Source organism: Marmota monax, unplaced genomic scaffold (assembly GCF_021218885.2).
Source record: "Marmota monax isolate L192 unplaced genomic scaffold, Marmota_monax_Labrador192_F-V1.1 WCK01_AAM20220418_F8-fsc00021, whole genome shotgun sequence".
NCBI lineage: Eukaryota > Metazoa > Chordata > Mammalia > Rodentia > Sciuridae > Marmota > Marmota monax.
This window is the reverse complement of record NW_026695228.1, coordinates 13152312-13173016: the sequence shown is the minus strand read 5'-3', so window position 1 is coordinate 13173016 and position 20705 is coordinate 13152312. Positions and strand designations below refer to the sequence as shown.

The following is a 20705-nucleotide window of genomic DNA, read 5'->3' as shown; positions in this document are numbered from 1 at the left end:
CAGTCTCTGAGCTTGAGCCCCTTCGCTGATGAAAAGGAATAGCTAACGTCCCACTGAATTGTTAGGAAGATGACATGGGAGGATGCTACCCACACCTGCTCAGGGCAGATTAATTCCTGATAGCTCTTCCCCCCCCCCCCCGTCTTCATAAATGAATGAAGCTGCTTTTGTGCAGGGCAAAGAATAAGAACTATGGATTCAGGCAGATGCAGGGCTGATCCCCTGTGACTGAATTTACTCAAGAGACCTGGGTCAGAGAGCCTCGGAGCCTGTTTCCTGGCCTGCCAGTGTGATCCTCCCTGGCTGCTGCTGGATTATTATGAGAGGTAATTCATCCATTAGAGCATCTGCCACACCGAGGGCTCTCAGATATTTTTATCTTTAATCTGTTTAATTGCATCATAGTATTAGTATTCAAAACCTGACTCACCACTCATATCTCCCATCTGTATCTACATAAAGCAAGTAAGAGCGGCCACAATTCAGTATTAAGTATTAATGTGTATTATGTATTAATATGTATCCATTGACTATGTAAGTATTTGACAGAGTGGTTAATGAGGGTTATTATTACCACCTAGAGTTTATGGGTGGGAGTTTCTATCTTGCAGGCATTCTTCCAGGGTTGTGTCTGGAGGCAGCTGAGTTACTCAGGCCACTCAGGCTCTCAGGGAAGCTGGTGATAGCCAGTAAGGAGCCACATAGCTTTTCCCTGTGGGGGCCCTGCCTCAAGCCTTAGCCCTCATCCCTTCAGCCCACACCTAGTGGGCTTCCAACTTCCACCACTTGCAATTCTTTGCTTGAGTTTTTGATCTGGGTGCCAGGGTGTATATTGCTCTCAAAGGCAGGGTGAAGTGCCTGGAAATCACCTTGTCCCAAGAGCAGCCCTCAGTTAGTGGTTGGGGAGGCTCCTGGCTAAGTTCCCAGCTCTCTCGCCTGCCAGGCAGGTGGGTCTTCTACATGGACTCCCAGATTCCCCCGTGGGGACAAGCTCCAGTCACCCACAGTGGTAACCTGCTTGGTAAGAGTCATTTGCTGCTTCCCTTTCCTTACTTGTTTCGTGTCCCCACTCCTTTCTCTTTGAGTTTTCTGGGCTCATGTCCCAAATAAGCCACATGACCTCAGATCCTCATGTTAGACTGTTGCTAGTGGAAGTCAAAGACACCTAGAAGATGCCAAGTAGACTGGGCCCACTCTCTGGAGAAAGGAAAGGCCCTCTGGGCTTTCGAATTAGTCACCATGTCTGTTCTCTGGACATTTGCTGAAACTTGATTCAAACGTCACTCATCAGTGGCATATGCTTGGCCTGTCTTCCTTGAGGATCTGGGTCTTGGCTTCTGAGTTCTGACAAAAAGCTTTAGTTCTTTCACACTTAACACTGTGCCGTGGTTTATTTTCTTGGTTGTTCACTCTAGTCCCAACCCTGACTGTGAACTCTTGGAGGACAGGGTCCTTCTGACTTCTCTACTGCTGTGCTTTCAACTGCTGCCCGGCTTTGGGCCCCATCCTGGGTACCTAAAGACCATTTATTAATGAACACAGGCACCAACAGGCTTCTGGGCAAGAGTGGGCTTTTGATTTTCAGCTCTCAATGAGCCCTGCTCTCTACAGATTCTCCTGGGCCATGTGAGGAAGCTGAGAGGAAATCCCCTGATAGTGCCACTCCGTGCCTGGCTCCAGGGTTGGCCATGTTGTAAATGTGGTCCTTGGACTCCAACGTCCAGTACTTAGTGGGACGAGATTCAGCTCATTGCCAGCTCTTCACTTTCTCCTGATTTTATAATCCTGTTTCCAAGGTGCTTCCGGAGAAGTTAAGAATTGACTGACTTTCATCTCCAGTGAAAAACCCATCCTTAGTAAAAATAGATGTCTCCCTGTCTGCCTATTGATGCTCTCCATTCCTAGGAGAAACTTTGCTGAGCACCCCCAGAGCTGCTCAAAGCTGCACCTGGGCTCCAAAATCCCATTCTCTTAGTCTGACAGGAAAATTCCTTGGGGACCCCGCTAGCCCTAGTTCCCCCTTTATCAAAATTCCTGCTCTTTAATTTGGCAGAGACAATGCTCACTGAGCTACCTCAGAGCAGTGACCATTCCCTGGTTTTTATTTCCCCAACACTAAGCAAGTGCTGTGTATACAGTAGGTGCTCAAACTCTATAAAGGGATAATGCATTTTGAGGAAATCTAATAATTGCTCTAAGTGCTGTCAAGGCTGAAGGTAAAGTTGCTGTGGTTTCCCCAGACCACAGTGTCCCCAGGGCACTAACGGGCTCTGACCAACCCTTCTGAGGTATAAACAGAGTTGCTGAAAATAGTCCAGTAGACATTAACCTTCTACCATGACCTCCACCTCTGGGCCTCTTCTGTTCTACATTTCTGCTTTGCAGAGACTGAGCAATGCCTCTGGGAGTAATTTTCTTTCTGCTAAACATGCCACATGTCCCTCAAGACCTCTAGAGTTGTCATGGACATTTTAGCATGTTAAGGACTGAACATTCCTCAGAAAATCAACTGTTTTAATTTTTTTTGTTTTAAATTTTTATCCTGTGAGATGCATGGGTTTTTGAACAGAGTATAAAATCTGTTTGTGTGTGTGTGTGTGATATTATTGAATTATACTTTATGTTTATATACAAGTAACATGACTGCCTAACTTTATAGAAAATTATGCACCCAATCATGTTGCAAAAACAAAATTCCTTTGTAAATTTATTAGGAATGCTCTTAATTCAGTGGGGAACTACTGTGTGATATGGAGAATCTTAAAGAAGTTTTTAAAATATCCTACAAACCTACCACTTTGTAAATCTGAATTTTCACATGATGGGTTTTTTTTTTGTATGCTTGTTTTGATGATAGAGAGATACATATTATGGAGCAGCAGTTGAAAACCCCCACATGTTGGAGTCACCATGTTGGGGTGTGAGGACCAGCTCTGCTCATGTTAGCTGTGGGGTCTTGGACAAGTTATGTAACCTCACTGCCTATTGATGCTCTTATCTTCCAAACAAAATAAAAAGAGCAGTTAGCAACAGCCTTGGAGGAATACATAAAACGGACCCTGCACTTTATGAAGTGATTTTAAAGGTTAGCTATTATTGTTTAGTAAAGATCTATTACATAAAATCTCATAAGCCCTGTGGAATCTACAGTCCTTTCTCTGTGGAAATGTACATTTCATAAGGAGAGGGACACGGAGGGTCAGCGGGGGTGGTGGTGGGGAGAGTGAGTGACAGAGGAAGAAAGAAAGAGGAAGAGAATGAACGAATAAATATTAATATGCTGGGAAACAGGAGGAAAGAGAAACAGATCTAGAAATAAAAAAATGCACTTAAAAATAAAAACAAAAACTAACACATAAATAAAGAAACTATTGTGCGCTACGGAATCTGTCCTGGCTCTGCAGTTTCTACTAATAGGTGCTAAAAGATTAACATGGAAACCATCTTTTTTGGAAAAATCTTTGGAGCGACAGTTAAAAATATTCCATGTGTATGATTCTTTGCACTGTGTGGATTTTGCTTATATAGCTGTTGGTTAAATCATTTCCTTATAGAGTAGAAATGACAGCTCCATCTTTAGAAGCTTATATGATTATTTTGCTATCAATCTTTTCTGGTTGCTTTTGTTTTTCAGGTTAGGGTCTGACATACACCATGGGTGAATACCACTGGTAGTTCTTCATGTGAAGACAAATGTGCCTGGTTTCCATTCTGTGGATGTACATATCACACAGAAAGGTGATAATAAACATGCCACATGTCCCTCAGATGTGTTCTGAGGCTGGGTAGGCACCTTGACTCCAACAGTCACGGGGTCTAGGAGACCCCTGAGTATGGGGGCTTCCTGGCCCTCAGCGGCTGGCCACATGGTTATACAAGCATCTTGCAGCTTTTGATTTGACTTTAGGAGAGTGACTAGCTAATTTGAACCTCTTTATTTTGAGGTTCATGACTTAACAATTTTGTCAAGGACTATTGTTACAGACGTTGAGCTCAATTGCTCCTTGCAGTGCTAGAACATTCTAGGAAAATAAATAGAAAGAACAGACACTAATGAATCAAAGTGCTATCTCCAGGTGTGGCAAGATAGACATTATACCATCTAAGCCTCTTTCATGGCTGGGTGATATTGCTGGGATACCTGAGCCACACAGGGCTACATTCCCCAGGTTCCTCTGTATGGAATTGTGGCCACATGACAGGTTTCTGCCCATGAGATGGGAGTGACAGTGGTGAGTGTGTTTCCCCATGGAGGGGTTAGGGAGTAGAGGTCCTCTGCCTCCTTCATTCTCTCTTTCTCCACCTGCTGGCTGAATGTGGATGATCTAATAGAAGTTTCAGGTCCTAGAGGGCAGCGGAGCCACAGTGCAGGCCTTGGCCTCTGCAGGCCTCTGCAAGCCAGGGACAATTGCACTGCATGGGTGTGTGATGAAAAAGGAAATGACTGCATTAAGCCCCTTGACTGTTTGGTCTACCTGTTATAGCAGCAAGTGTTACCCTACTCATGTATCTGGTTTCAGAAAGGAATTCCTTAAAACCAGATTGATGCTGGGACCCAAATCCCTTTGAAAGCTGAAATGCCCTAAGAAGTTGGTTCAGTGAGCCTGTCCTACATAAGATGCATCCTCCCAGTCTACCAAGAACAGGGGGCTACAGTGGGGCCATGCAGCTGAGACATTTTAAAACCCTTGCCCAGGAGTACCCGTTTCACAGGTCTCAGCAAGGAACATGGGATATTGATGGCACATTAAAAGCCTTCATAACTAGAAAAACTGGCCAGGTTATATATGGTGTGCTGTGTTAGAGACCCTCTGACTTGGCCCAGCCGCCCTGAATGGGCGTACACAAACTTATGAGCTGAGTGGCATGCAACTGCTGAGAAGCCTCTGGGCAGCACTTCTGAAGCCCACAGATCAAGCAGAGGCTGCTTAAAACCGTTACTTTTTCCATCCAGCCCATCCATGCTCTTCCAGCTGGTCAGAGCAGACTCCTTCTTTTGATGCTGGCTCCAGTGCCTCGGGTGCCTTGACACAGTCTCCTGGGAAGAGGGCTTCAGGATATCTTCACCAGAGAATGAGAATGCAGACTGGGAGCGCTGTGGGGAGAAAAGAGGGGAAGGGATGAGCTCACGGGGCACAGTCCCTGGGATAAATGAGTTCAGCTTTGCAGAGGACCATGTTTAATACTATGGACTTTTTTTCTGGTGAGCCTTCAAAGCTGAAAATGAGTACACAATGCCACGTCACTGTCACTGTACAAATGGTTCCCTGTTTATTCCACTGCAAGTGGCCAAGCTTACTAGGTAGCATAGAGGTGCAGAAGAATCCTATAGGGCCAGTTCTCACATGGCTCCTTCTTGTCCAGCCATTCTCCCCGTCCATATTTCTTAGGACTAACTGCGTGAAGACCTGCTCTAGGTCATAGAAAAACAAAAACATTTTCCCCTCAAAGACTTTCAAACCCACAGGAATACAAAGTTATGGCACAATGTATGGGTTGTAATAGATGAGCAATCAATGTAGGGTTAATCCACAAGCCCAAGAATGATCACAGCATGTTCCCATTTAGCCCACGAAGCAAAACACAATGAACCCAAACCTAAGGAGAACTGTGGAAATGGGAATTCTAATGACTGACAGGAAACATATCTGAATTGCATCATATATGTAAAGCTCAAATACTGTATACAGAGAACTTTATCAAATATGAAGAGACCAATTTTTTTTGCCTTTGCCATTTAATGAAGGAATTTCATGGTTATTTATTTTGGCCTTTCATGGTTATTTATTTTGGTCTTTTTTATATTGATGACAACATTAAACAAAGTACTGATCTGTAATTCAGGCTCCTGAGCAGGGTGCCTCCCCCTGTTGGCTGATGTTACTGCCAACAGCACCTCTCTCTTCTATCCCAGTGACAAATGTGCTCTCCTCCATGTTCTTATGTTCGTCCTCGCCCACCCCAAGCGCTTAGGATAGAAGACCCAGGGACATGCTCAGGGAGAGCTCTGAGCAGGGCTGTGGCATAGTTTGGAGTTGGACTTGGGAGCCAGCTGTCCCTGGGCTCAAACACCACCTCCGCTATGACACCTTGGCAAAGTGACTTAATTCTGGAAACGACCTTGCCCTGCACTCCCAGTAGATTGCATAATAGGCGAAAGCTTAAAAAAAGATGTTTGCTCATAACAAAGAAAGCCAGCAAAAGCCAGCATGGGATATCTGGGTGACAACTCTGAGCTTTATGGTTGGAGTCTGGGGAGAGGGTGACACACTCAGTGGCCTTGCTTCCTAAGGACACAACCAGTCTGAAAAAGACACAGACAGATGTGGCGCAGAATCCAGCATGCCATTACTGCAGGCCAGGTACCCTCTGGCACAGGCACAAGGCACCAATTCACTATGCTGCAGAGTACATGGCAGACTAGCTTGGGTCCTAAGCTACAGGAAACCTCTAGTTCCCCTCACAGGACTTTTGAGCAGTCTAGGAGGATGATGGGCTTACAAGATAATAAGGAAACTTCTAAGCTGTGCACCAAGGGTTACCACCTGCTCCCATCTCTATGAATGCAGAAGCAAGGGCATAATGGACCTCCAGAGATGCCTTTCAGTGCAGTGACCATAGTTAGCGTGGTTGTATGGCGAATGAGCTGCATCCTTATGGATTCCACAAAACTCTGTGCACAGGTCTCATTTCCAGCGGTCCTGGCCCATGGAACTCCACTGACTGCCCCTTCCCCAAGCTGGTCGGGGACCTGGTTTCCTCTGCTTATTCATGCTTTACTGCACTCTACTGCAAACATCTGTCTTCTGACTGGTGTGCTCACTAGACAGAAGAGCACCCAACGGCAGTTAATGTCCTGTGAGTGGTGACATTCCCAGGCCTTGGCACAGTAAGTGGTACAGAACTAGAAGTCAATGAACACTTGCTGTGGACTTAAGGCTGGCTAGAGGAAAGGTTTTCAGAAGTGCCTGAATTATTTTTCACTAATTTCTTAGGTACAATTGGGGAGTAAGAGGAAATAATTGCATCCTGGAGAGCAAGGTTTTACTTGGAGAAGAGACAAACACACACACAAGTGGCTTGCGGCCAAATGCTTCTTTCATTCTGAGGACACAGCAAGGACTCCCTGTCCCCAGTGTTGGGAACGGTTCTGATGATGCCACTTGACAAGCCCAAAGGTTTTCATGGAGCTGGGGATTCAAGGAACTGTTTGTGATTTTGTGAAATCCTTGAAAGATAATGAGAGGCTTTCAGAAAGCACAGAGATCAAGGCTGATAGTCAAGTGCAGGGATGTTATTAGAAAGAAGGAAACATCTTCCTAAGGCAAACCCCACGTTGTGAGGGGATATAGCCCTGGTACTGATTTCACCCAGAACTGGGCAAAGGTTTTCTATGAGACCACACAGGTCTTTCCACACATTGACTTGTCAATTTCTTCACAGACTGGGAGCTCCTTGAAGGCAGAAATGGTCTTCTGTGTGTGATCCTCAGACTCATATTTGCACCTGAATTTGCAGGATGTACGACAGTTCTGGCTCTTAAGGGGCTGACAGTCCCATCGCCAGATCCAGTATGACTGCAGCTACAGAATCCATTCGGTGTATTCCGACTTTAAAACAAAAGTCTACAAGATTTTCACTGTAAATCACTAAATACATGTTTCAAAAAGGGAACCAAATAATATATCATATTTTATTTGTGCTGGCTCAAACTATATCTTATGTGAATAGTATATGTATGTAGGAGGTTGGTGAGGGTCCATTTTTATGAGGAAAAATGCTCCCTACCCCCCTACAAAAGTCAAGACCAACAAATGAAAACTCTCCCTAGTCCCAACAGGGAAAATGATTCTGTGTTTTTCATGAGGGCTGGGATGTCCGATTTTTATAATCTATTTAAAGCAAGCCACTGGTACATATTTTAAAAATTGTAACCTGACAACCACAAAATGTAATAGTCCTGTCTCCTTCCAGCCCAGGATACTGGGCCCACTGCCTCAGGCCAGGGTGGAAGAGTCCCTTAATATCTAGACCTGGTTTTGCCACGCATTCACTGCAATAAGCAAAAACACCAGCAGATGGTGCAACAGCAGCACTTTTACTACTCGGCTGGCTCCTGGGAAGCAATAGGAATTTTTAATAATTTATTTATTCATTACCCTAGCCAAGCCTTTGTGTCCACCCTTTCTTTACCACTCACAGCCTCGGCTTTTCCCCTTCTTCTTACCCACCCGAAGTCCACCAAAGAAGCAGGACTGGGGACGTCTGGAGTGGGGGTGGTGGGGTTTCCTGTATTCAGCACATCAACACCTTGGAAAGATGGACATGAAAATCTGAACTTCCAAATAGGCACTGGCTCTTTACTCCTTGATTTTGCTTATTCATTTTTACTTTTCAATTTATTTTGTGTGTGGTTCTGGAGATTGAACCTAGAGGTACTGTAACCACCCACCAAGTCTCCCCACCTAGCCTTTTTTTTTTTTGGACAGGGTCTTACTAAGTTGCCCAGGCTGGCCTTGAACTTGAGATCCTCAGACTCCTGAGTTGCTGGGATTATAGGAATGTGCCACTGTGACTGGCCTGGAGTGGCTGTTTACTCTTTGGGCACTAATTCATGGGTGAAGTTTCAGATAGAGTGAGTCAGTGGCTCTTCCTCTTGCTATATGGGATCTTGGAGGAACTTCAACTGTTCTAAGCCTCAGTCCTCACATTAATGGATCAGTATCATACCCAGCATAGAGAAGTCACTTAATAAATATTAGCCCTAGTAAGAGCATTTATTAAGCCCCACCACTGACTCTAATCCATTAACCCATTAAAAATGACTGGGAGCACATGGGTAACTGAGTCCGTTGAGTAACTTCCCCAAAGCAGTTGAGGGACAGGGGCAGGGTTTGAGCTCGGATCTGCGTGGCTTCAGGTTGGTCCCCTTCCATGCTGTCCTGGTGTGCGCCTGCAGCCTCTGATGAAAGCCTGGGAACAATGTGCTCCAACCCAGCAGGGTTTGCCATCTGAACCTGCTGGCTGTCAAGCTCTCAGTGAAACACCCCTGTGATCACCAGCAGCCTTTGCTGTCCTTCCTTTGCAGTCCCAGCGTCTCCTATGTGGGCAGCAGCAATGTGTTCTACCGAGCTCTCTTGAAATGACAAATTGTTGTGATGATTGCTGTGATTATCATCATTGCAAAAGGACAGGCTTCTGAGACACTGAACATGGCTTCAAAATAGTCTTTACTCTCAAAGAGCTCACAGTTATTAAAAGAGGGAGAGAATATTTTCATTATCCAGGCTTTGGATACAAGGAGATCGATAAGCGTGGTCATATGAAGAAAGAACTGATAAAGCTTTGCTTTGTATTTTTAGGGTCAAACAAAGGCATTAAATTTAGTCCAATAATTATGCTCATAATAAAAAAGTATTTTAATTCTCTATTATGGCTATTCAAAGGAAAGAGCAACTGTGAGGGAGGAAATGAGGGAGACACAAAGAGAAAAGGCTAAGGAAAATAGAAAGGGGCCAGAGAGAAAACAGAGGAAGAGTCACACAGAGGTTCATCTTAGTCACTGGGCACATAGTCAGCGTCTGGTCCCTGCAGTCATTATCATTATCAACAGGATCACCAGAGTATTACAGACACCCTTTCATATACACACACGCCCACGGGGCCATTAAATGATCACAGCCCTTGCATTAGTGTCTTCTAGGATATCGCATCTTAAGGCTTTTAAAGCCAGGTTGCACCGACCCCCTACTAGCAGAGAGCCACATAATGAGGGAGGAAATTAAAAAGGGAACAATCACACGGAACTGTCTTTCGAGAGAAGAGATGAGAAATCCCATCTGAATGGAGCTGAATTAAGTTTGGGTATTACAGTTAAGTCCAAGCAGTGGGGCTGGCAGGGTTTTGGGGTTCTGCACCGTTATTCCCTAGACCCCAGGTGTCAAGGTTGTTGGAGAACTGCAGAGAAAGGACAAAGTCCTGCCAAGAGCCCAAAAGTTTAGGGTCCTTTACAATTTGAAGGTCAGGAAGCCCTACTCAGGACAGCATCCTTAACCCCGGCAGCTGTTGGCATCGCCTTGGAATATCTGGTAAGAGTGTGGAGGCCCAGTCTCTGGCCTTGACCCCCTGAGTCAGACCCCTTGGAGTGGGGCTCAGACAGGTGAAGTCCTGAGAGCTGACTCTTGGCCTGCTGGTTCATCTTCCAGGCTCTGGCTACTGTTTCACATGTATTTCTGCCTCTGTGCCCTTTGTTTATCTCTTTATTTACACCACTAAACAACTTTTTGGGATGATGGAAATGTTCTGTATCTGTACCATCCAATGAGTGGCCACTAGACACTGGTGGAATTAAGTCCTTGTGGCCAGGGGTGACCCAAGAATGGGAGTTTTAATTTTATTTAACTTGGTGACTTGGGCCACCGTACTGGAGAATCTCTGAGCTGAAAGGAACCTTGGAGATCACCGAGTTCACTGATCTCCATTCAGTGGGGCTTGCGGATCCCCGCATGTCAGGGAGACACCAACAGCTGCTGTTTTCTGGGCTTGGGGCTTGGATGGCCAAAACATGGAGAGGTTCAGCTCATGACTCATAGGGGCTACCTTGATGATACAGTGACATTGATTTTGAAATGCAGAAATAAAGTAATATCAGAAAGAACGTGAACTTTCATTCAGAGATGACACCTATGTGCTACGTGGCCCACACCTGCTTCTCATTAAGTCCCTAGCCATGGAGCTCCAGCCATGTGTCTTCTGTTCTGTCTCTTGAACAGGCCTGCTCAGAGCCTCCGTGCACACTGTCCCCAGTGCCAATGCTCTTCCTTTCATTGCTCCTAAAGCTCTCATCTTTCAAGTCTTGCTTTCAGGTCACCTAGGAAAGAATCTCCCGGATGCTTCCTAATCAAGCTTTCCCTCCTTCCCTGCCTCCCTCTGGACAGCAATGACTGGAATGTGTATTGCTGGGCCCCCCAGATTAACGTGCAGTGTGCCGAACTGGAGGGAAGCCCTGTCTCTGTGGCACCTAACACAGCACCTCGCGCACAGCAGAAGCTCAGTAAAGACTGTTGACTACATAAAGAATCATCAGAGTTGTCCTTTTGGGCAGGTCTCTTTTATACCATTTTATAGACAGGATATAATACAGTTATTCAAGTTCACAGAGCTAACCAAGGGCAAATTCAGAATCCCTCTCAGGAGTAGCAGAGGCAGAGTCTGAGCTCCCTGTACTTAGCCCTGACCCCTCTTGCTCATGGCTGAATCTGGGGGTGGTGGAAATTTCTAATTCTTAGAACCCTCAAAGTTGACTCGTTTGCAGAAAATACTTCAGAAAGACTCCCCAAATGCAAAACAATATTATGCATGCAGCCTGAGCCCAGAATGGCAGGTGTGATTTAGTGACAGGTCTGAATGACAGGCTATTTGAAGGATATTGGCATCCCTGCTCTCTCCTGTAGAAGGCTTTCCCCTCTCATCGTCAGAAGGGCCTCTCTCTTCTGTGAATCTCAAATGCCTTTTCTGTCTCGATCTTGCCACCGAGTGTCCAATTATGCGCTGACTTCCCTTATCTTCTTTTACCAGTCTTAACTAACTGTATCTACACCTGCCTTGCTAACCAGCTAATAAAGTTGGGGGGCGGGGTGCAGGGACTGAGTCTTCTACTTATTTTGTTCTCTTTGGTGCTGAGCGTGTGACGGTAGCTGTAAAGCAAGCTGGCAGTGTGCTGATAGGGAAGGTTCTGCCGATGAATCAAAGAAATGAAATTTTTGATAAAGCCATGAAGGTCCTTGTTACTGCCATGTGCCCAGTGGCTTGTGAGGGTGTGGGGAGTTTATGTAGGTGAGTCTGTCTAGGATGTAGGTGAGCCTGTAACTGCATGCCACTGTGTGCTGCTTTGCACACTCTTTTATCAATCAGCCCCATAGGGATGGATGTCACTGGACCTTTAGGGGAGCAGACTGAAAACCTGGCAATGCCTGTCCACCTTGTCTGACTTTCCTCTATTAAAGGGCACCCATGTGTTCCTGTCCATGCCCCAGACTCTGACCACAAGCACCAGCAGCTCACAGAATCCTGGGTTTCTGGCTGACTCCTTTCCCAACATGCTGCACTTCCTCTGCTGGGCTTACTGAAACAGTCCCCAAGGAATTTTCTAGGCTCAGTGACTACTGCAGATATGAACAACCCAGACCCATGGGCCCACAGGAAGGCCACTCTGCTCTGTGACTCGGCTCTTGGCTTAATTTCAGGGTAACAGACAAAGAGGGTGGCTCCGCATTGTGACTTCCCAACCCTGTCTAGAGGTGACCACTTGGGTGGCTGAAATGGCCCCTGGCAATTTTCTCACGGTCACTTCTGCGTGACCTAAGCGATCTAGGTTTAAGAATTCACACGGCCATCGTAAAGCTATTTTCCCCCCTCACTCAGTACACATCTTTCCAGAATGCATAAAAATTATAGCCTACCAACATCTTCATTTTTCTTAAATTGGTCTCTGCGTAAAAAACCCACTGCGTGTTCACCCACAGTCCTCCTGTGCTTTTTTTTTTTCTCATTCTCTCTCTCTGCTCCCACACCCCACTGGGCCCCCACTCACTCGCCCTCTTGGTTTCTCTCCTGGCTGACCTTTAGGATCCAGTGGGCACACGAGACAACCACAGGTGGCTAAGGGCTCTGATGCGCACATGTGCAGGGTTGGTGGTGCTGCTGGGGACTCACCCAGAGGGTGGGGAGTGCTTGGTGGCCTGGTGGGGAGGCGGCGTCCCCCTTGTCCGCCTTCTTGGAGCTGCAGCTCTGGGGCTGTGGCCACTCGGGCTCCTCTTCCACTTGCTGCTCACTTTTGCTTTTCTGCTTCCTTATGATCTGATGGGAGTGAAGGGAGGCCAATGAGGACAAGTTGTTGGGAAGGATGCCAGAGACCTGGCACCACCTCTGGGGTTTTCTTTTTCAGCTACTTAGGAGTTTATTTTCTATAGAACATCAGCTTGGTTCAGATCTGTCTTTTGATAAAATAGCACGTACAGCCTTGCTGTGGTCTGTGTCTGGAATGTTCCCTAAAGGCTCATGTGTTAAAGGCTTGTGGTCTCCAGTGCAGCCATGTTCAGAGGTGGGGTTTTGGGGAAGTGATTGAATCATGGGGGCTCTGACCTCATCAGTGAATGAATTCTCTGATGGATTAATAGTTGGATGGAATTACTGGAAGGTAGTAAAAATGGTAGGGGGGCTAATTGGAGGAAGTCGGTCATTGGGGTATATCCTGGATATTTTTTTTAATCCCTGCCCGCTTCCTCTTCCTCTTTCTCTTCCCAGGTCCCATGAGCTGAGTAACTTCCTCCACCATGATGTTTCCTTGGAGTCAGCTGACCATGGACTGAAACTTCTGACACCATGAGTCAAAATAAAGCCTTCCTCCTTTAAGTTACTTATGTCAGGTAATTGGTCACAGCAACAAGGAGCTCACTAATACAATCCTTGAATGTTCTGCTGCTCTTTACAGTTTATAAATATAACTGTCCCTCTGTATCCATAGAGAGTTTGTTCCAGGAACCTCTCTCCCCTGCAGATACCAAAAACCATGCATGCTCTAATTCCTTTTAAAAAAAATGGCACGGTATTTGCATGTATCCTATATACATCTTCCTGTGTACTTTAAATCATCTGTAGATTATTTATAATACCTAATCCATTATAAATGCTAGGTGAATAGTTGCTAGGCTGCCTTGTTTAGGGATAAATAACAAGAAAAAGAAGGCCTGGCTGTGTTCAGTACAGAGGCAACCATCACAGATCTGGGTACCTGGTAGATACCAGGGGAATGATGCTCCAATGAGTCCTGGAGAGGAATGAAGGGCCTGTGAGATGGCAAAAGGCTGCAGCAGGTGTGCTGGAGCATGCCTTCATTCATGTGGACTCGGACTAGTACTTAGTGCATGGCCAGTTCAAGTTTTGCCCTTTGAACTTTCTGGAACTTTTTCCTCCCTGATTGAATATTTTCAATCCATGTCGGTTAAGAAGTACAACCATGAGATACATCCACAGATATAGACCATACACCAACTAGAACCCTTTTATGATGTTAGCAGCTTCTTCTATCTAAGTGTCCACCATGTTGGACTGTGTTAGGTACCATATGGGCTTTACCTCATTTAGTCCTCAAGATATCTATAAAAGTTATGCATGACAATTCTCCCCATTTCATAAATGAGGAAACAGGCTCAGAGAGATTAAATTATCAGTTAAGGCCACATGGCTTATAAATGGTTGCACTGTCACGGTGACCAAAAGACCTGACAAGAACAGCTTAGAGAAGGAAAAAGTTTATTTTGGCTAATGGCTTCAGAGGTAACCAGTGTCTCTGGATGCAAGTCCTGACATTAGGAAGCATCTGAAAGTCCTAAGGACAGGGCAGACACCAACATCAGGTGGGGGTGGCTTCAGCTCCAGCCAATGAGCACCAGCAGTAATGTAGGTTTTCGTGGGGCCATCTGTACAAAGGTCTCTGGGCTCTCAAATTCTATAGGCAGGAAGCAGTCAAGAAAACTTCCCAGGGAACCAAGATGGGCATATTCTTCAATGCCCTTTTAGACTAGAGAGGATAATGAAAGGAAGACTCTGTGAGCCAGGGAACAAGGAACTGAGGAGCCTGACCAGGGACAGACCTGAGCCTAATTGGGGTATGTCCCTCATCTACAGGGTGGGGACCAGCCCTTTGTCATGTGCTTTTTCAGTCCCTCCCAGTACAGGGAGAGTATACTTCTCAGTCCTTGGCCTTGATCGTGACCTTGGGACTTGCTTCTGTCTATGGTATGTGAATCAGTAACAGTGGTCAGGGCTGGTTAAGAGCCACCATGTGCTTCTTGCTCTCCCTGTGCTCCTGTCATGGCTCCATGTTTGCTCTTCAGCTCCCCAGGTCCCTGATGCTGCCTGCCTGGGAGACTATAGCCATCTGGATTGTTAGGGCACAACTACCTTCTGCAGTATTGTGGTGGCCAGCTCCTCAGTTAGCTCCTCCTTGTGATCCCGCAGGTAACTGGCCTCGTTCTGCTTGTCCTGCAAGGGAAAGGAATTGAGGGGATGAAGTATCACTGTCTTGGAGGAGTCCTGAGCACACGTGCAGATGGGGTCAGACACTGGTCTAGTAAAAGCTGTTGGGTCACTGACGTCCCAACTTACCTGCACCACCTCCCAGCAACAAGGACCCTCACCCCAACCTCCCACCAGGGAACAGGGAAGCCCTACCAGACTGTCCCCATGGGCCTCGGCTTTGGAAATGGCTTCTTCAATGGCCTCTTCTGCTACTCGTAGGGCGACGGCCAAGGTGTCCATCATGCTGTGTCCTAGACATGAAGCAGAACAGGGAGCACTTTCTAAAATGCAGTGGCAAGCCACAAGACTGCTTTACCTTCAGCTTCTGCTTAAAGCCTTTGAGGTGCCAGGACAAGGTCCAGCTACTTTCAGTGGCAAGTTCAAGTTCCTTGCCCTTCCCGCCTGCCTCCCTCTGACTCCCACTCTTCATTCAGATCTCACACCCCAGACACAACAGGTGTTTTGAAATTCTTTGAGTATTACCACCTCTCTTCTTAATTCTCTTATTTTGCTCCTCTGCCCTGCATATACTGTATCATTGTGATGATAGGGACAGAAGTTATCATATGTCCTAAGGACACAGGGCTGTGCCAGTGGTTTAATGCAAACACAAAACCCATGGGAGAATTTTTTTTTTTAGACCATAAATCAACATCACTAACCACAACACTGGCCAAGCTCACAGAGTTCAACCAGATGCCAGGGCCCAGGCTGAGAGTTTCACATGGGCAACCACTGAATCCTTCCAAAAACCAATGACGAGGTACTATGCAGAGACCATTTTACAGATGGTAAATTTGAAGCACAGAGAGGTTAAATAACTTGACTGAGATAAGAACATAAGACAATAAAAGAACTAAGATTTGAATTAAGTACTCTGTCTCTAAAGCCTGTGATTTTAACCATAAAAGTGAAATGAATACAAGCTAACATTCCTTTTAAAAACAGTGCAATTGTATTTTTTAGCGAACACACTCTTTGTATATGGCAGTGAATGGGAAGAAGTATTGTCTAAATCAAAGGACTTCCCCAGGTGAAGAAAAGTGCTGGGAAGAGTTCTGCTTCCCTTGAGGTACTGGAGTTTTGCTTCATATCTGTGGGAATTTCTATCATCTTTCCGTTAGTTTGCTTCAGAAACCCAAGTTATATCAGGCACAGGAATGTGAGTCTGAGAGGGTTGGGTGCTTAGGTTTCTTTTTCCCCGATTTCAGCCTCTTATTTCCATTTATAATCTCCAAGCCATGTATTATTTAACACATGCAAATCCCCTGAAAGCTGCTGAAAACTCCTTATGGAACAAGACAGGGGGCAAACACATTAATTCATTAATTAATCACTTGCTCAATTAAAAAAAAAAAACATTCAAGCTTCTTAGACTCCTAAAGACACAAATGTGAACAGAAACTAGCATTTGGCAAACATAATAAAGTTTCTAAAACCAACATAGTTAGTGCAGGTCAAAGCGATTTTGCCAGCTAATGCAAACATGATGGAGCAGCACAGGGCAATCGAGCCTGGGGCTCTGCATCCTGTAGTGTTCCTGACTGAGTGCACAAAGAGTTTTCCCAATGTTTCAATAATCAGAACCAATAAAATCTAAGTTGTCATCACACCAAGCGCTTCCTGGAGAAAGACCCTATATCCCCTGTCTCTCTTTATCGTGATATCATGAAGAGGTCCACATTCTCATTGAACAAACTTTTGCAGAGTACCTCCCCTGAGCTAAGCTCTGGGGTGTCCGCAGTGATGCTCTAACGGACAAGGTGAGTCCACATTCTAAGCTATAGGGTGACCAGGTACCCAATTGATAGGGAATTACCAAGTCCCATAGATCCCTGGAAAACAAGCAGCTGGAGCCATAATTAGAAAGGCTTTGGATGCTATATTTATTTATTTATTTATTTATTATTAATTAATTTATTTTAATTAGGTATACATGACAGGAGGATGCATTTTGATTCATTGTCCACAATAGCAGCACAACTTTTCACTTCTCTGATTGTACATCATGTAGCATCACACCATATGTGCAGTCATACATGTACCTAGGGTAATGATGTCAATCTCATTCCACCATCTTTCCTGCCCCCATGCTCCCTCCCCACCTCTCCCCTTTTCCCCATCAAAGCACCCTTTCATGTTCAAAACACTAGAAAAACTAGGGATAGTAGGAACATATCTCAACATTGTGGAAGCTATCTATGCTAAACCCAAGGCCGACATTATTCTAAATGGTGAAAAATTGGAAGCATTCCCTCTAAAAACTGGAATAAGACAAGGATGCCCTCTTTCACTACTTCCATTCAATATAGTCCTTGAAACTCTAGCCAGAGCAATTAGAGAGATGAAAGAAATTGAAGGGGTATGAATAGGAAAAGAAGAACTCAAACTATCATTATTTGCTGATGACATGATTCTATATTTAGAGGATCCAAAAAGCTCCATTAGAAACTTCTAGAATTAATAAATAAATTCAGCAAAGTAGCAGGATATAAAATCAATACCCATAAATCAAATGCATTTCCATATGTCATTGATGAATCCTCTGAAAGAGAAATTAGGAAAACTACTCCATTTACAATAGATTAAAAAAAAATGGGAATCAACAAAAGAGGTGAAAGACATCTACAACGAAAACTTCAGAACACTAAAGAAAGAAATTGAAGAAGACTTTAGAAGATGAAAAGATCTTCCATGCTCTTGGATAGGCAAAATTAATATTGTCAAAATGGGCGTACTACCCAAAGTGCTATACAGATTCAATCTGATTTCAATTAAAATCCCAATGTCATTTCTTACAGATATAGAAAATCCATCATGAAATTCATCTGGAAAAATAAGAGACCCAGAATAGCCAAAGCAATCCTTAGCAAGAAGAGTAAAGCAGGAGGCATCACAATACCAGACCTTAAACTAGACTACAAAGCTATAGTAACAAAAATGGCATGGTATTGGTACCAAAATAGACATGTAGACCAATGGTACAGAATAGAAGACCCAGAGACAAACCCACACAAATACAGTTATCTCATACTAGACAAAGGTGCTAAAAACATACATTGGATGCCATATTTATGATTCCGGGATCAGAATGATGTGGAAAACAGGCTGAAAAGTGAAGGTTTAGGCTGGTATTTCAGAGAGAAAAACTGCTGGGGATGTAAAAGAGGGTTTGTTAAATGACATAATGTTTGATTTTATGTGTTACTTGGCTAGGTCATCGTATCTAGTTATTTAATCAAGCATTAATCTATGTGTTTCTTTGAAGGCATTTTGTAGATGTGGTTAATGTCTACAATCAACTGACTTTATGTAAAGTAGATTACCCTCAGCAATGTGGGTGAGCCTAATTCAATCAGTTGAAAGGTCTCAGAGCAAATACTGATGTTTCCCAGAGAAGAAATTCTGTTTAAGGACCACATCATATACTCCTGCCTGAATTTTCAGACTGCTGGCCTACCCTATGGATTTCAGGTTCTCCAGGCCCCAATGACTGCATGAGCCCGTTCCTTGAAATGCATCTCTCTGTGTGTATGTATACATACCATATGGCTCCCATTGGTTCTGTTTCTCTGGAGAACTCTGTCTGACATAATGGTCACTGAAATTAGTATTAATACAGAAGAATTTCTTGCAGGGAGCTGCTCAGACTATGAGCCTCAGAGTGGAAAGAAAAGGCTAAGATTAGAAACAGAGGTGGTAGGCAATGGGTGGATGGGTAGAAGTGGGGAAAGAAACAGAGGAAAAGATGACTCTCACTGGTGGACCTAAGGGGCTAAGGGGCTTGATTAAGATATGCTGAGGTTAAGAATCCTATAGGATCTTTGTGTCCTAATGACTAAGCATTAGATTTCTGAGTCTAGAACTCTGGGTTGAAACCAAGGCTGGGCATTTCAGGGTCAGCGACAAATAGCTGTGCACTGAGGCCATATGACAGCGTGTGGTAGCCCTTGGGGATGTTACTGGAAGTAAGGGTGACTGCAGATGGAGTCTTCAGGAGAATTTTCAGGAAAGATTTGTCTGTCTGTCTATCCATCCATCCATCCATCCCTCCATCTATCTCTTATGGAAACTGGGTCATAGGATCATGGAGACTGGCAAGTTTCATGATGTGCTGTATGCAAGCTGAAGTCCCAGGAAGGCAGGTGGTGTGATTCAGTCTAAGTCTGAAGGCCTAAGAATTGTGGGAGTCATTTGCCTAAGCCCTGAAGTCTGAAGGCATCAGAAGCTCTTACGTCTGAGGGCAGGAGGGCATGAATGCCTCAGCTCCAGAAGAGTGAGTGAATTTACCCTTCTACCATCTTGTTCTATCTAGCACTATTATGTTCCGGATATGGGGTGTCCCCCCAAACTTCCTGTGTTCATGCAGTAATACTTGGGAGGTGAAATGACTGGATTGTGAGAGTGATAACACAATCAGTTCCTCTTATTTTGAATGGACTGACTGGGCGGTAACTGTAGACAAGGGGGGCCTGGCTGGAGGAGGTGGGTCACTGGGGGTGTGTCCTGGAAAGGTTCATCTTCCCTGATACCCCTTCCTCCTTCCTTCTCTCTACTTCCTGACCCCACCTTGAGCTAAGCAGCTTTCATCCATCCAGCCCTTTGGCCACGATGCTCTACCTCACCTTGGGCCCAAAACAATGGAACTAGCAGAGATGGACTAAACCTCTCAAACCAAAATAAACTTTTCCTTCTCTAAATCCTTCTTGTCAGGTACTTTGGTCTTGGCAATGCAAAGTGGACTACACACAGGTCCTCAAGGGATTGGAGGATGCCCACCCACATTGCTGAGTGGATCTTTACTCCACCAACTGATTCAAATGCTAAACTCTTCTAAAAACACCCTCACAGACGCACTCAGGAATACTGTCTTACAGGAGACCTGAGACCTCCTTAGTTGAGTAGACATATGGAATTAATCATACGGAACCCAGAGAAAGAACAGAGACGGTGCAGAAGAGCTGTGGGCCTCCCACAGGAGGTGGATGATTCAGGAGGCACTGGTACCAACAAGTAGAAGGTAATCAGTAGGTTATACTTTCTTTATAGGGCACCATATTTTAATGAGATGCACAGGTGAATGGATTATTATGTTCTAACTCCAGAACATTAACTAGTGGATTGTAAAATATCCAATGATCGGGTGGTGAACACAGCTCTCTAGGCCATGCTTGGGATATACTCACCTATTTTGATGATGGATTCTTCCAAATAGCAATAAGAAGACTCATACAGACTAACACATAGCAATAAATGGTTGCATTGGGGTGTGGATACGACTGGGAGACCCTGACAGTCTGATGGTGTTTCTATTCCTCCAACTTCCCAGGAGCTGTGATCTCTTAAGCAACCTTACCTTCTGACTGCCTATAAAATGTTGAGTCACTGCCTGAAATGCTTCCTTCATTCTCCAGGTTAGACTCAAAAAAGCCTCCTCCTAAAGGAGAGAGAGAGAAAAAAAAATGATTAGCCTTCAGCAATCAATGAGTACTGATGTGCTGAGTCCTGGAATTGGCAGCAGACCATGACACACTTTTGACTGTTAGTCTTGCAAACAGATTGAGAGAGTCACTGGGTCCCACATTGATGTTCCAATCTTGGACCTATGTTTTTTTTCTTCTCAT

General features: G+C 44.9%; 1 protein-coding gene across 5 annotated transcripts in view; it reads right to left on the bottom strand.

The window, feature by feature from the left end:
* Myrip (myosin VIIA and Rab interacting protein) overlaps positions 1-20705 on the bottom strand; it is a 323355-nt gene that overhangs the window by 58586 nt on the left and 244064 nt on the right. For all 5 annotated transcript variants that reach the window (XM_046437173.2, XM_046437170.2, XM_046437171.2 and 2 more), the window contains 5 exons: positions 20438-20518; positions 15235-15332; positions 14965-15045; positions 12715-12858; positions 4942-5095 (listed from right to left, as the gene is read on the bottom strand). In XM_046437173.2, the coding sequence (XP_046293129.1) occupies positions 4942-5095; positions 12715-12858; positions 14965-15045; positions 15235-15332; positions 20438-20518 (558 nt within the window). The remainder of the gene's footprint in view (positions 1-4941; positions 5096-12714; positions 12859-14964; positions 15046-15234; positions 15333-20437; positions 20519-20705) is intronic.